Here is a 14,477-nt window from a genome sequence, read left to right on the forward strand (position 1 = left end):
GCTGTTGATGCGCGAAGGGTTGAATTTGGCATACCTACTTTAATTTGTTAAGAGCACACTACAGGCTAAACAATCGGCAATCAATAGTTGGCCCAATGGTTGGAAAAAAAATGAGTTCAAAGAAAACTAATATTCAATCTAAGTTTTCTTTCGGTTTGGTACCGTATCTAAATACCTGATCTTTTTTATGTGCGCAGGTACCACCATTCATCTACATACTGATTTATGAGTTCCAAAAAACTATCGGCCGACTAAAAGTTTTTCCTTTGTCTTCGCAACGCTTAATGTAGTGCATAATAATTAATTTAATTCCTACGAAACTCCTGTCTTAATATGAATGACTAAGCTTAAAGCAGTCTCTTGATTGCAGCCGTGTAATTAAACTTTGGGATAACAGTACCTCTCAGCCAGGTGGCTTTGGAAGCTGGGATGTATTTGAAATGCATATAGAATTGTATGTAGTCGTAGTTGCAGGTAACGTATGAGGTTCTTTGAGCTATGTAGCGAAGTACGACACATTATAATGCATGAAATCTTTAACTTAACGACGTAGTACAGGATTGTAATAAGAACGGTAACTTTTTGAAAAAAGAAAATGCTGGGGATATTGACAGTTGAAACAAGTGACTCGCTATTTTCGCATATAGGAAAAGGACTTATTTTCAACCTTCATAGATTTTCACAAGCGGTTGACTAACCCCTGAACTCCCCAAGGGACCAAAAGGACACGTTACAAGACAAGACAGCAACTGACTGGAACCTACAATTGGTAAACCGACATTCAATAATGTATTAAGGCCCACCAATTCGTAGATATAACTCAAACTTTAGTTGGTAAACTAAGCAAACTTCGTAGTCCGCTCTATTTGCGATTAATTATTCCATAAGGGAAATGGCAGTGACCGTTACGAATCCCTCAAGAAGATTAAATATTCAGGTTTCCACTTACCCTGCGATCGGCGACTCGCGACCCCTGCATTATTAATGGATATGCGATATTTCAAAGAGATCTTTGGGGACCAGAAATTATTTTCACGTGCATAAAAAATGTAATCTTAGCAAGTTTCCAGAAGCATCAAGAAGACTTACTATTCCCTTATTGAAGAGATTTGAAAGATGGTGATCACTGCTGTCAAATTAATTCATTTCATCCAGGCCTTTACAAGCACTTATGAACTTCAAAAATATAAATAAGTTTGATTCTATTTGCCCATTCCAAAAATTGCTTCCTATGGAGAAGAACGAGCAAAGACTCCATGAATACTAACTACATAAAGAAAAGCAAGTTGGCAAAGTCAACTAAAATTCTAGCCTTACTAAAACACTTTTGCCTAATAAACATTACCCCACTCACTATAAAAGTGTATACGTATAAAATGATCCCCTCTAAACGCCAAAATAGATTTTCTTTTAACGTTCGAAACCTTTGTTCGAGTTTTAGATTGTTAAAAGTTGCGCTAAAGTTTCGCGTAACAATGTAGGTACTCATCCGTGTTACGATAAGGCATTTGAAAGTTACGATAACAATACAATCTGAGGAAAAATCTTTTATTTATTGTATTAGTTCCTGAAGTTCGAAAAACATGGAAAAAGACGTTTATAAATATGTTAGAACTTTTTTAGAAAAATGTGGCTAAAAAGTATCTTTGATTCTTTTATTTGTCATGACATAATATTTTTATAAATGTAGGTATAGCTACTTACAACAAATATAAGTAGGCCCTCCATTTGATAAGACCATTCAAATCAAAGAAATGCTAATTTTATAATCAGATTTAATTAATAGTCCAGGAAAAGCCGGTCTTTAAGATTTTTTATAAGGGACGTTTTATTTGAATGGTCATATTTTTAGCTACTTTTAAATAATTGAAAGTCATTTGGTGACTGTGTACCGTGTTAAATAGTAAGCAATTATAGCAAATTGTACTCAATGATAACAGCACAGGAATTAATTGATTAGGAACACACATAAAGGAATTTATCGATCTGTGAACAACGAACATCTCTCCAATTACAATTTATTGTAGAGATGCATATCTCCTCTTACATGGCGACCCTTTCAAAGGTTCGGTGTCGGTGTTGGTTTTGGTAACAGGTGTATGATGAAATCGAATTCTACGGTGTCCTTGCAAGACGTGTTTGAAAAATTGGAGCTTCAGAATTGGCGGATGAACGTTGCTAGCGCCTGTAGCTTTTAGGACATGGACTCGTGGTTCTCCTTCTGGCTGAAGAGTGTCTATTATGATGAATGTACTTATATTATCGAACTAGTTCTAGAAAAATAATTGAATCCAACGTCTCAAACAGCGAACAATCTCATATTTCGCCAAACAGGCCAACCCCATTAGATCCAGGCCACTATTATGGACCACATTGGCGCTTTCCTAAGATCAGCCATAAATTATTACGAGGGTTTCTTGCGGAGAATGTTCGCAGACTAAGTTACCAAGGCCTGTGAAACTTACGACTAGGTCTTAAGACTTTACACTTAAGTTTTATTGACTTGATGTGAGCGCTTTCGCAAAGTTTTCGGCTGCTTACTTAGTGTTGTTGGGAAATTAAGTATAACTTAATAATATTGTGACAAGAGTTGAGCTTTTAAGTTCGCTTTTTATCTCGTCCTATAAGTAGGTCCTCTCCACTTATACTAAGGTTAATGTTAAGAGTTAGTAAGGGTAATATATAAATAATTGGATTGATGGTTGGGTGCGTAGCCATTCTCCTTGCTCTTAAAATTCGAGAGACCTTATGATTACCAGCGCCAGCAACTCAAAGAAGGACCAATCAACATATAACAGCACAGTGGTGCGACTCGACTGAAGCTGTCTCCCGTCAGTCAGCAAACTGTTGCTCACCACATATTATTACAAGCATCTAGCAAGCTTCATCTTCTGAACTCGTGTATAATCCGACGTCAACACAAGAATGACAGATGTGACGAGTTTGTGTGACAGCCCTAATGATCGCCTTACGTTTGTTATACTGAATGCTGTTTTTGACAGTTTCAAGAACCTGAGTCTTCCAGTCATGTACGGACTCTATTTGTTATGCTTGTTTTGTCAGGTGTTAATAGTTAAAAATATGTACTTTAAATATATATTGCTACCTGATAGGTAGTTTCATATTTTATCAATAAGTGCACTCGCCCCTTCGGGTCTTATTTCTAAAAGATTTGTAGTATTTTTTTTTATAGGAAAACCTCAACCTAACCTAAGAAAGGTTTTTCTTGGAAAATATAAACGTGATGTTATTTAAAAATATAGACGTAGTGCCACTAAGACAAACGAAACAGCCATATTATTATGTTAATTCACGCATTGTTGCGACCTTATTAACATGCGGGCAAAACATTTCTTACTTCTTAGTAGGCAGCTTGAAAAATTAGTCAAAGCTGTCTGAATACAAATTATAAATAGTGAGGGACGGTGAGGCCCAAACATATTGATGTGTACTTAGTGAACGGTGAAACAGTGATACTTAATTAATAATTGCTGAATATTGGAGGAAAAATTAAATCGTATCGAGATGAATGTGGTGGCGTATATATTGGCATTTTCCAATCTTCAGGTATGTATATCGTCAACGTGAATATATTATCTATATCAATTACTAATTAACAGTTTTATTGACAATGAAATAAAAATAGAAACATCTATAATATGACATGGTTGAATAAAAACTGAAGTAGTAAAACTACTTAGAATAGTTTCATAATGATCTGAGGCCTGTTAAAGCCTTCATATATTATTCACCTGGGTATCTATGTATATAGAGCTTACTAAATTGATCTGCATACCTACCTATATACTAAGAAAACAGTCCCCGTTCTGCTAACCGCCGCGTGAAATTACTGTACACAATACATCACTTTGATTAATCGGCGTGCGATGTGCGAACCGGATTCAAGTCTATTACTGCGACATTTGGCACTAGCGTCATCGTTTATGCTTGATCAATACTTAGTTTGCAGTTAGCTATTGGCTTTCAATAGTAAATTATAGAGATAACCTACAAAACTTCTGGATGGGCCCCGAATTGTGGGCCGCATATTATTTTATGTTCTGGTTTATTGTCGAGAACTTTTTCCATTTATAATAAAAACCAACTAAGGACATGAGTTTTATTAATTTAGCTTTTTGTACATAGGTTTCGCTTTATTGATTAGGCAAATAGTCCAAAGTCAGAATTGATTAATTTATTCACTAACATGGTGTACGGTGTAATGCGGTGGGGGTTGTAGAGTTTGTTGAATGATAGAATGTTTCACTAAAATAAAGTTTATTGTACTGATCCACAATAACTTCTTAAATGTTAAAATGTTAGTAAAACTATGTTAAATGGAATGTTAGAAATGTTGCAATGAATGCACCCGAATATCGCGGTTACCCGATGCGCACTGAAACTCTGTTACAATTTTAATACTAATGAAGTAACTGCGTAAGTCGCGTAATGCTGAGCAAGGTGTTCGGTGTCATTGCACCGAACACATGGAGTAAAAACTGTATATAGTTCATCAACTTATGTATTACGTATCAAGTGTTTGTCAATTTTCTCATTCCAGGCATTAAAAGGTCAGAACCCCAACATGAAAGACGTGTCCCTAAGAATTGGTAACGTGGAACCTCTTTGCAACGACCTGAAAGACAACCCGGATTTTCACGTTGAAGACTTTAAAAACAACAGAATTAACCGGGTCGGCAACGTTGGCATGTACTTATCAGAAAATCTAAGGCAATACTGCATCTTTGGTAAAGGAAATCCTCACGAAGAAGGTGTGGTTATAAGCATATTTTATAAAACAAATGAAGGTTCGACTGAGAGTAATGAGGTGGACCTATCACATCGTACGATTATGATCCGTCGAGACGGACTTTCTGATGATGAAGTGCATCCGTTGTTTCAGCAACATATACAAAGTGAGAATGAAAGACGTAATGGAAAACTTGTTTAAACAATGCTGAAATAATCTTCAAACTTACCTCCCACTCAGAGACATTTAATGGTTACTTAAGCCATTCCTTAGTGAAGGATTTGTATGACATTCCGTCACTAAGGAGTGACTTAAGTAATCATTAAATTTCTCTGAGTGGGGAGGTTATTCTTCTAACTTTAGTATTGTGACTTAGAACTGGTGTAGTAAATGAGATTCTTAACAACGTTATTTATTTTCTGTGGTAGGTATATAGCTTAAAACGGTTATCAGTTTTATTTTCCTAATAAATATTTGACGCATTATGGTATTTTATTCAATAAAGCTACATATTATATGTATAACAGGATACAGTCCAAAAGTAATATTCTGTTTTCCGAAACTAACTTTACCTATTGGTATTCGACCTACAATTAAGAATGAATGTATGAATTTGTCCCTTATATTCGGCTTCAATACATTTCAGTACCATAGGTAAGTACATTTTAAAATATTATAAATTAAATTATTATAATTTAAATATTTTATATATAATTATATATAATATAATATAAAAATTATATATATTAATAATCCCGTTATAATATAAAATATTTAAATTAAAATAAATTAAAATAAAATAAAATATATAATTTAAATTAATTGAAATATTATAAATAAATAATTATATTATAAATATTGTTATGTTATTCCTTATTAAAAGGGTTATTTATGTAAGTACATGTTTGACGAAGCTTGAAGGAGCGGTAATAACAATGATCTATTAGTGCTGGTCCAGCGCGAAGTTGTGCTTATTTACATCTGATGACGTCATTATAGCCATCTGTAACTATCGAAATAACAAATATCCTGAATAAGTACTTAAGTAGTACATATATTTTATTTAAGCCGATATCAATGAATGCGATGTTATTTTTTGTTTTTTTTTTCAGTTTTTAGGCCTGGAGTTAGAAGTTACTTTTTAGAGGAGTTTCCTTGAAAAGGAGTAGAACTGCAACTTGTATGTGATTGGTAAAGAAAAATTTAGGTACCTACACATTGTACGCATTTAATCAAACAAAATAGAATTGATATTTTGCTTGAATAATGTTTCCGAATTTTAAATAGTTAATGATTAAAATAATATATTACCTATGTTGCACTAATTAGGTATGTTGATATACCTAATTAAGCTTGTATTGACTTGTTTCATAATTTATGGTGTCATTTTATCCTTTTGATGACGAATTCATTCTCTATCCGATTTAATTTGTATACTGTATTACTTACTAATAGTTTCAATTAATATCACGGTTAAAATAGACACATAGATGTATGGGTAAGTTAATAGTATCAACATACATGATAACACATTAGTCTTTTCTACAATATGTACTTAGGTACTTTATGAAGATACTTACATACCAATAAGTATGTACGAGTATTTTAAAGATATATTTCTTTTGTTTCTTAATTAACACGGTTAGCAGACGTATTGTGCAGATGGTAGCTAGATGGTTCAGTCGTCTGTAAAAATCAGTAACAATACAATTGTAGACTGAATAGTGTTTACCATGTGTAATATGAACGAATGTGTACATTAACGAGTCATAAGTAACATTTTATAAAATATCTCACTGCTAAATGAAATTTGGTATGTAGCACTCGCATCTTTCGTTAACGTCAACATTTGACTAATTATAATTCAAATTACACGTACCTAACCGTCTTGACTGTGTGCAACAGAATAAAAACGGATTTTTCTTAAACTATGCATCAGACATAAAAATATATCAAAAACATTTCTTGCAACCAGCTATTTGGGGATAACTGAAAGCTCCGACGTAAACAAATGACATCTGCAACTAATTAACACAAAATAAACATATCATGGAAGCTAGAATTTTAAATAAATACGTCTTCTAATTTTAGAAGGGGTTTGACGGTTAACGGTTCATTCCGCTGAGTTAGTATTGGCATCATGGTTCCGTAGTTTTAAACTTACATTAGGCTATGATTGTTGTTTAATATGAATGTGCAATTGCAGCATAACACAACGCACACAATGTGCCCACTATGTATGGAACATGCATCGCAGCTCCACGTGACTCAAATATTTCACTGGTGCATTGATGCATTTTAGAAATTCGCTCGCAAGCCCGCGTGTGATTGAAATGTTGTCATGTACGATACTTGTAAAAGATAGATAGCATGTATAAGTTTCTTTTCGAAACGATTGCAAACATTAAAAGATAAGTGGAATTACTTCCATTAAAAAGCAATGAAATGTTGTTTATAAATTAAACTGAAGGATAAGCGTTTATAAATAAAATAAAAACAAATTATACAACAGTAATTAATTGCTTCTGAACTTGGCTCTCCATAAGCTCAGAACCAGAAGAAAGTCCCTACACGATGGAGCATGACGCAACTTATCACATAAATAATAATTATAAAATATTACTGTCGCTCTGTACAGTGCACTATCTCCTCAATTATATAGCAGTGCAAAAGTTCATGCACTTGACATTTATCGCACAGTTCTTATCAATATTTATTACAAAATTGCAATAACTGTCACAGCGAAAGGAAACTATCCATCGTCTGCAGGACATGGGCTTGGAGTAAAATATTCCTAAAACGAATCAATCGGAAGTTTCACGTGTAGCTACATCGATAGACATAACCGCACGTTACACGCTAGGCGATAATAAAACAAAAACAGGCGCTCGCCCTTTGTTTACAAATGACGCATGAGGCATGAAGCACATGCAATCTATAAGTCGCGGAGTCGTTTACCTTCCGCGCGACGAGACGCCCGCCATGTGCGTAGATGCGTAAGCGCAGCGCGTCGTTCGGCGTCGGGCAGAGAGGCGGAGCTCGCGGCGGCGCGCGGACGATGCCGCGCTGGCTGTGGGCGGCCATGCTCCTCGCGGCGGCGGCCGGCGCCGGCGCCTGGGCCCCGCCGGCCCAAACCCTAGTGCTAGCACCCCGCGTCCGCAGGCACGCTGCCCACTCCGGCACCCGCCACCTGCAGCTGCTCGGCTGGCACCTGGAGCTGCACGAAAACAGACAGATACGATCACCATACTACAATGAGTGCCAGTTCTATAAAGGCAGAGTTATAGACGAAGCACAATCATCTGCGACAGTGACAGATTGTGACGGTCAGCTGTACGGGCTGCTGCAGGTCGGCAGCGAGGAGTTCGTATTACAGCCGACGCACCAGGAGAGAGACGCGCATGTGTTGAGGAGACGAGACGTGGAGCTGTCGGAATGGGCGGCCGCGTACAATCTCACGGGTGACACGATCACCGACCTTGAACTTGACTTCGGCGAGGAGGATGACCCGGTGCCAGAGCCCCACGTGCGACCGCGACATAGTGTTTATACGGAAACTGATAACTTTCGGGGAGCAAGAATTATCAGTAGACCAGTTTCAGGTGTGGTAGTAGTGTAACCAATGTGAGAAATTAGAGGTGTATCCCGGATGTCCAATATTGTGATTAATGTTCCAGGTGTCAAGGGTTTGTGGCTAGAAATGGCTATCGTAGCCGATCACACGATGCTCAAGTTCCACGGCAAGGAGAGAGTGAAGCATTACATTCTCGCTTTAATGAACATCGTGAGTATGAAAGCGCGCCGCAGAATGGATGCACGCTAGTGTTTATTTTGGTACGATGCTGTCAGTGCATGGTTTAACTCATTCAATCTTTATGTAATACGTTATAGGTCAGTGCCATCTTCAACGATCCCTCTCTGAACTCGAACATGACACTCGTGATCAACAAACTGTATTTATATGAAGAGAAAGACTATGTCATAAAGTATGGGAATGTCAGGAAATCATTGGAGGCTGTGAATAAATGGAACTACAGACACTTGATGAAGTTGCCGACAGGTGCTGTATACTTACCAAAATAACTATATTTTATATTCGCACACAATAATCAAAATAAACAGTTCGCTTAACTTTTAGATCTGGATAATTAAATATGATTTATAGAAATTAGCTCATGAAAACATTTGTGACTGACCCAGATTGTGCTCACAACAGTATTTTCTACTTGGTCTTAAATCTAATGCTCCGCTTATCTTAATTCAGCAGAGGATAGAAGTAGGTAGCGAGTGTCACATATAGCTGCGGTTTATTCTAGGATTTATTTTACTTGTAGCTTTATAACTACTTCCTGTACATTAAATCAGCTCTGATATCATGCTGTAATGACACATGTCCCACTTTTTTCTTGACTAATCCGCCTTTCGATCGTGAGAAGATAAACAGTGTCTACATTTTTTTCGTAATATGCTCAATTTAAATAGATTTATTTGGTTTGTAGCTACTGGTAGCTATTGAAACATTTATTTTCATTTTAAAACAGTATTAATAATTTTGTATTTGTCACAGCATTAAATATTTATTTCACAACGGGGATTTTCAGGCACCCGTTTAATTTAAATATTTATACAGCCACACAAAATATTGAAGAATTATTTTCGCCCGTTTATACCTATGATTGTTCGTTTTATGAAGTTATTATTATAATTTAAAGTATACCAAAATATCACCAACAGGTTCTTAAACGATACCAAATAAATATACATAACATCCTAATAAAATCATGTCTAAATACTCACATGATCATTAACATGATTGATTGTACTTTTTTTTTACAAATCCACATTGGCGAACCTACATTAAACGTGCGCTATTAACGATGTACCTCGTTTTAAAATAAATATTTTCTTCTGAAACACTCCATTGTCATAATTATAAGTTTAATTTATCTATTGAATGGTTCGCAGACAGTACTGGATGGGACGCCGCGGTGTGGCTGACCCGTGCACAACTCGGAGGACCCTCGGGCTTCGCTCCCGTCGGTGGAGTCTGTTCCAGGACCCGGTCTGCCGCTATAGACCGAGATGAGGGTCTTACCAGCGCTTTCGTCATAGCTCATGAATTGGCACATCTGTGAGTAAAATATTTCTATGACTTTGATAGTGATTTGGGAACTCAGGGGTCCCCTTTGTTCGTCACGGAGAGGTTCAAGTAAAAGTTATTAGTACGTGTAACCATGTATTTCACTGGTCGTCATCGATACATATATTATCACTATAAGCTATTAACACCACGGAGGAATAATGTTTTACTCGAAGCCTTTGTAATAAAGTATTTATGTGTCGAGTAATTATTCGTGTCCGTTGGAAAAAAGATGTGTTCCATAGATAACCAATGTCTATATGAAAACATAATAAAATTCTCGGGTTGCCAGCGCAGTGGCGTTCGGAAACGTCACAGTGATATAGATAATCGCCGGTTTGTGTCACCATTTCTATAAAGTTGTCTTCTTCAGCGTGTAGGATTTGTCCCCCACGTTTGCCTTAAAAATATGCAGGTCTCTATACTCCCGTGGTTTGGCAGGACATAGGTACAAAGAAGTAACATTATAGGAGCTGATTTAACAATGAATCTGACACAAAACAAAAAAACAAGCTGCTTTTGAAACACTACTACAAACTATGCCCAAATCAGGAATTACATTTAAAACTATGACACGCGCCCAGCTGCGAAACATCTACTTCCTAATACAAAATAACAAAGCATGAGATTGTTCCAAAACTGAGTTCAAACCTTATTTCAATTGATATTAAGGAAACAAGCTTGAAATGTATTGAAATCCATAAATCTTAGTTAACTCAATTTGTTCACTACAACCGCATGCGAGCATATTATGTTTAATTGAATGATATTCTCGCTGAAGAACGTAAAGCCCTCAATCAATAGAATATTGTAAACAACAGGTGTGAAGGAACATTCAAATCGTGTCATGTCGGCTGCAGGATGCATACGTCTGCAATGCATTCTACGATATTACAAATTCATATTCATTTGTCTACGTTCCTCGTATGGTTGATGTCTGAATAAACGCGTTTTCTGAGCTAATTTTAAACTCTATTTGAGGGATTAGCGCGAAACTCGACAAATTTTAATGGGCATACGTTTTAGCGGGGGTCTAAGTTTACAAATATTGTTTACAGAACAAGTACTTTGGTTGCGTTTATATTTTAAAACATTTTAGTAAAATCTCAGTAGGTACAAATCTTATTCCTCATGCCCTGGTCCGAATTTTATTTGGGGTCGGCGCAATATGTCATCCTCTTTCATTTTCCCCTGTCACTGGTCATACTGACTGACACTCACTCCCTTCATTCATGTCATCTTTCAGGCAATCCATCCATCTTTTCTTAGGTCTTCCTCTTCCTCTCCATCCATCTACATTCATACTTAGCACACACTTTGTTGCATGCGTATCACCTGTCCTCATTACATGCCCATACCATAACAATCTTCTACTTCTCATCTTTTCTGTAACTGGTGCTACTTTTAGACTTCCTCTAATGTAATTATTCCTTACTTTATCCATATTCCTCACTAGGTAAATATATGTATAGATATTTTTTTGTTTTTATTTCCTTAGATATTGTGGATCGATGTTAGTATGTAAGTGACATGGTCCCACGACCCAGGAATGCCAACATAATAGATACGTTCCGGATATCTGAATCACATTGATTACAATTTAAAATTGCCAATTACTTATGTAGCCACTCTCCCTGCCTCATTACAATTTCTAAAGTAGAAACAAAAGGACAATACCAGCGTATCATATTCGTTATTAAATTAACGTTCGGGAAAATATTTATTAAAAACGAATTGGTGTCACGACTCTGCTTCATGTTTTATTAATATCTCCGACGGTTTTCGTTTTTATTTTGATGTTTTCTGTCGCTTCCTTTTATAAGAAATTAATATAATTATTTTGTTTTGACATGACGTCTATTCGTAACTGCTTTTCGTCTTCGAGGCGAACTACTATAAAACTTTCAAACCTTTATCATTTCAGAGATCTGAAGTGTTAATTTTCTTTTCTCTAATAAGCTACTGGATTTTTCTTGTAGATATTAATTAGAATACGTAACTATACCACTACCACTACCCACACACCTCGTTATTATACGATTACCAAGACTTCAATTTTCTGTAAAAGATGACGTTCCTATCAAATAAATCAAGGTTATTTTCTGCCATTGAGAAAAAAACAATCCTATTTTTCTGAGACAAGACATTTAGAACAAAACAGCCATTTATTAACGCATATCGACAAATATCATCTATAACTATAATATTTGACATGTTTATCGTTCTTTGTAAAGGTTCTGACCTAACATTGCCACAGTTAGAATTAAGTAGGCATTTTATATCTTGATTCATAATAAGGAAGTTAATTTAGAACAAAACCCTTTGTCTGTGTGCTTACGAAAGAATGACGCATTTCGTGTTTTCTAGAAATAAATGTAATAGACATAAATTACGCAAGGCGTCTGCGTTAACTTTAACCATAAAACTAATGTCTGACAAGTCTTTAGTCCCGGTTCCTATATGCTTGTATGATCGATAGTAGTACTTTAAAAATTAACGCTTTTAAATATATCTTTGTAAATAAAAAAAAAACTTAGAATAGATTTAAAATTAAGCTAACTTTCATGCCAGATTCATTTAAGTTTCCAAAGAACTCTTTTGCACAGTGGCATATTAAGTAGTCTTTTATATACTTAATAATTATGTCTGCTTGAAACTGTGGGTTTCTCACATTATTTCATGCTTAAAATGGTCACTTAAAAGTCCATATGTTCACTCTCTTTATTGGCTCTCCAAAACGACCAACATGGAAGGGTAATTGATTCACTTAATTAAATACATAAAACATAATACGGTGACCATAAAAAGGTTTTAAGAACTTTTGAGAATCCGTGAGTGTTCGCCTTTTGTAGCGGGCTCCTAAAACATTTTATGTAGTTCTCGGGCCATGGGCGGCGTCACTTACTCTCAGTTCGTCATAAAATATATTTTATCCTAATGTAGCTGCCGACGATAAAGTAGTGAATCAGTGTGGGACCGCGGGTTCAAAGTGTACTGAACCCCACAAAGAACCCTTCAGTCCGCCATTTAATTAGCACTCGATTGGTTCGCTTGAGCGATCCCTCTAACAAACAAATTAATGAATGGTATTTTTATGGATAACGCCACGCTACGCAATTGTACATTGTTTTCCTTAAAGTGAATAATTGCTTTTCATCGAAAAGTTTACAACTCGGCTTTTTTATTAACACTTTGTTATAATCGTATTAATTCGTGCTTCAATTGTTTTTAAAATAACTTCCAACAAAGGAACGTCCGGATGCGTTTTTGTTTTGCAGTCGTATTTTTATTGAACGAGACGTTTACACGATGAAAATAAAATGCGACTAGTAACATACAAATTCGCAGACATACATCATCTCTAAACTGGATTTAATATAAAACTATCAGTGTCAGTGCCAGATCTATATTTACTCCATCAAATAGCATAATATATTTAAATAAATTTCGTTGATCGAGATTGCTAAACTCACGAGCTCCAGAGCTTTCATCTATTTCGGTACCGATTGCTTCCAGCTGATTGATATCGACGACCAAGGTTGTTTACTCCTATCATAAGTACTTACACTGGGTTAGAGATACATCATCACGCTTATTAACTCTTCAAGGATAGGCAGCACGAGTAGAGTAGTTTTAAATACGTCAAATAATATCGCTAAATATTTAAAATTTATAGTTATTTAATATGACAGCGCAATCTTTGAGACATTAAATTGAACTTTATATGTTCAACAGCACACCCATAACAATAATTTGATTATGCACATAAAATTAATATCCCGTAACATGGAGGAACAATGAATGATTATGGGAGAAGCAATTGTTATAGAGATCACGTTTGCCTTAAGTTTGTTGATGGGTATGCTTAATTAAGCTCGTAGGAGGTCATACTAGAAACAAGATACGCGATAGGTGTGTTCCAATTAATTCTATAGTCATCGACTAAGCTGTCATTTTACCCTAAAAATAAGTAGGTAAGCTACATCAGTATAAATCATTTTCCTTTCAATTGTTCTGCTTCATAATTGAGGTGAATTAAATAGGTACTAATTATGTACAGTCAAGTCCACAATAATTTCACAAATTAATAGTTTTACGAATACGTTTCCTCTGCCTCGTTTCAACACCAAACAAAATCCCACAATATGTTGACAACCAATTAAATTCAAGCTTCCGTGGCTTCAGTCTCAAAAGACTTGTCGAGCAAAACACTTCGTATTAATTACAAGTACTCCTGTTTACATAAAAAATAATGAGTTATGTAATCTGAATTTTAAATGGCTTGGCAACGTGCTCGCAATGTGGTAGTAGTTTGAATACTTAGACTGATGTCACGCCTAAGTAAAGCAGTGTTCGAAGACACTTTAATATGTACTTACGATGTGTTTAAAGTAACTGGAATTACTTACTAAGTTAGACTTTCATTGAGTGCGCAAGGCAAGCCAAATCAAACGGTATGAAAATTGTAAGCTAAGGTACAGTTTTAAAGCACTTATTAGTGCATTAAGGCTGTCAAATGAGGCTAAATTACTGAAGTAATCTTAAAGTGTAATGATTCTTTTCCTGCTATATTTTTTGTATTCCTAA

The 14,477-nt window shown here is 35.7% G+C and overlaps 1 protein-coding gene across 1 annotated transcript in view; it reads left to right on the forward strand.

Annotated features, from left to right (window-relative positions):
- Nucleotides 1-7,708: 7,708 nt before the first annotated feature.
- The window catches only part of LOC124631767 (A disintegrin and metalloproteinase with thrombospondin motifs 3-like), a 42,893-nt gene continuing 36,124 nt past the window's right edge, over nucleotides 7,709-14,477 (forward strand). Inside the window, exons 1-4 of the mRNA XM_047166360.1 lie at nucleotides 7,709-8,352; nucleotides 8,428-8,534; nucleotides 8,642-8,810; nucleotides 9,716-9,881. Coding sequence (XP_047022316.1) covers nucleotides 7,743-8,352; nucleotides 8,428-8,534; nucleotides 8,642-8,810; nucleotides 9,716-9,881 — 1,052 coding nt within the window. The 5' untranslated portion in view covers nucleotides 7,709-7,742. The remainder of the gene's footprint in view (nucleotides 8,353-8,427; nucleotides 8,535-8,641; nucleotides 8,811-9,715; nucleotides 9,882-14,477) is intronic.

Source organism: Helicoverpa zea, chromosome 7, assembly GCF_022581195.2.
Source record: "Helicoverpa zea isolate HzStark_Cry1AcR chromosome 7, ilHelZeax1.1, whole genome shotgun sequence".
In the NCBI taxonomy this organism is placed as follows: Eukaryota; Metazoa; Arthropoda; class Insecta; order Lepidoptera; family Noctuidae; genus Helicoverpa; species Helicoverpa zea.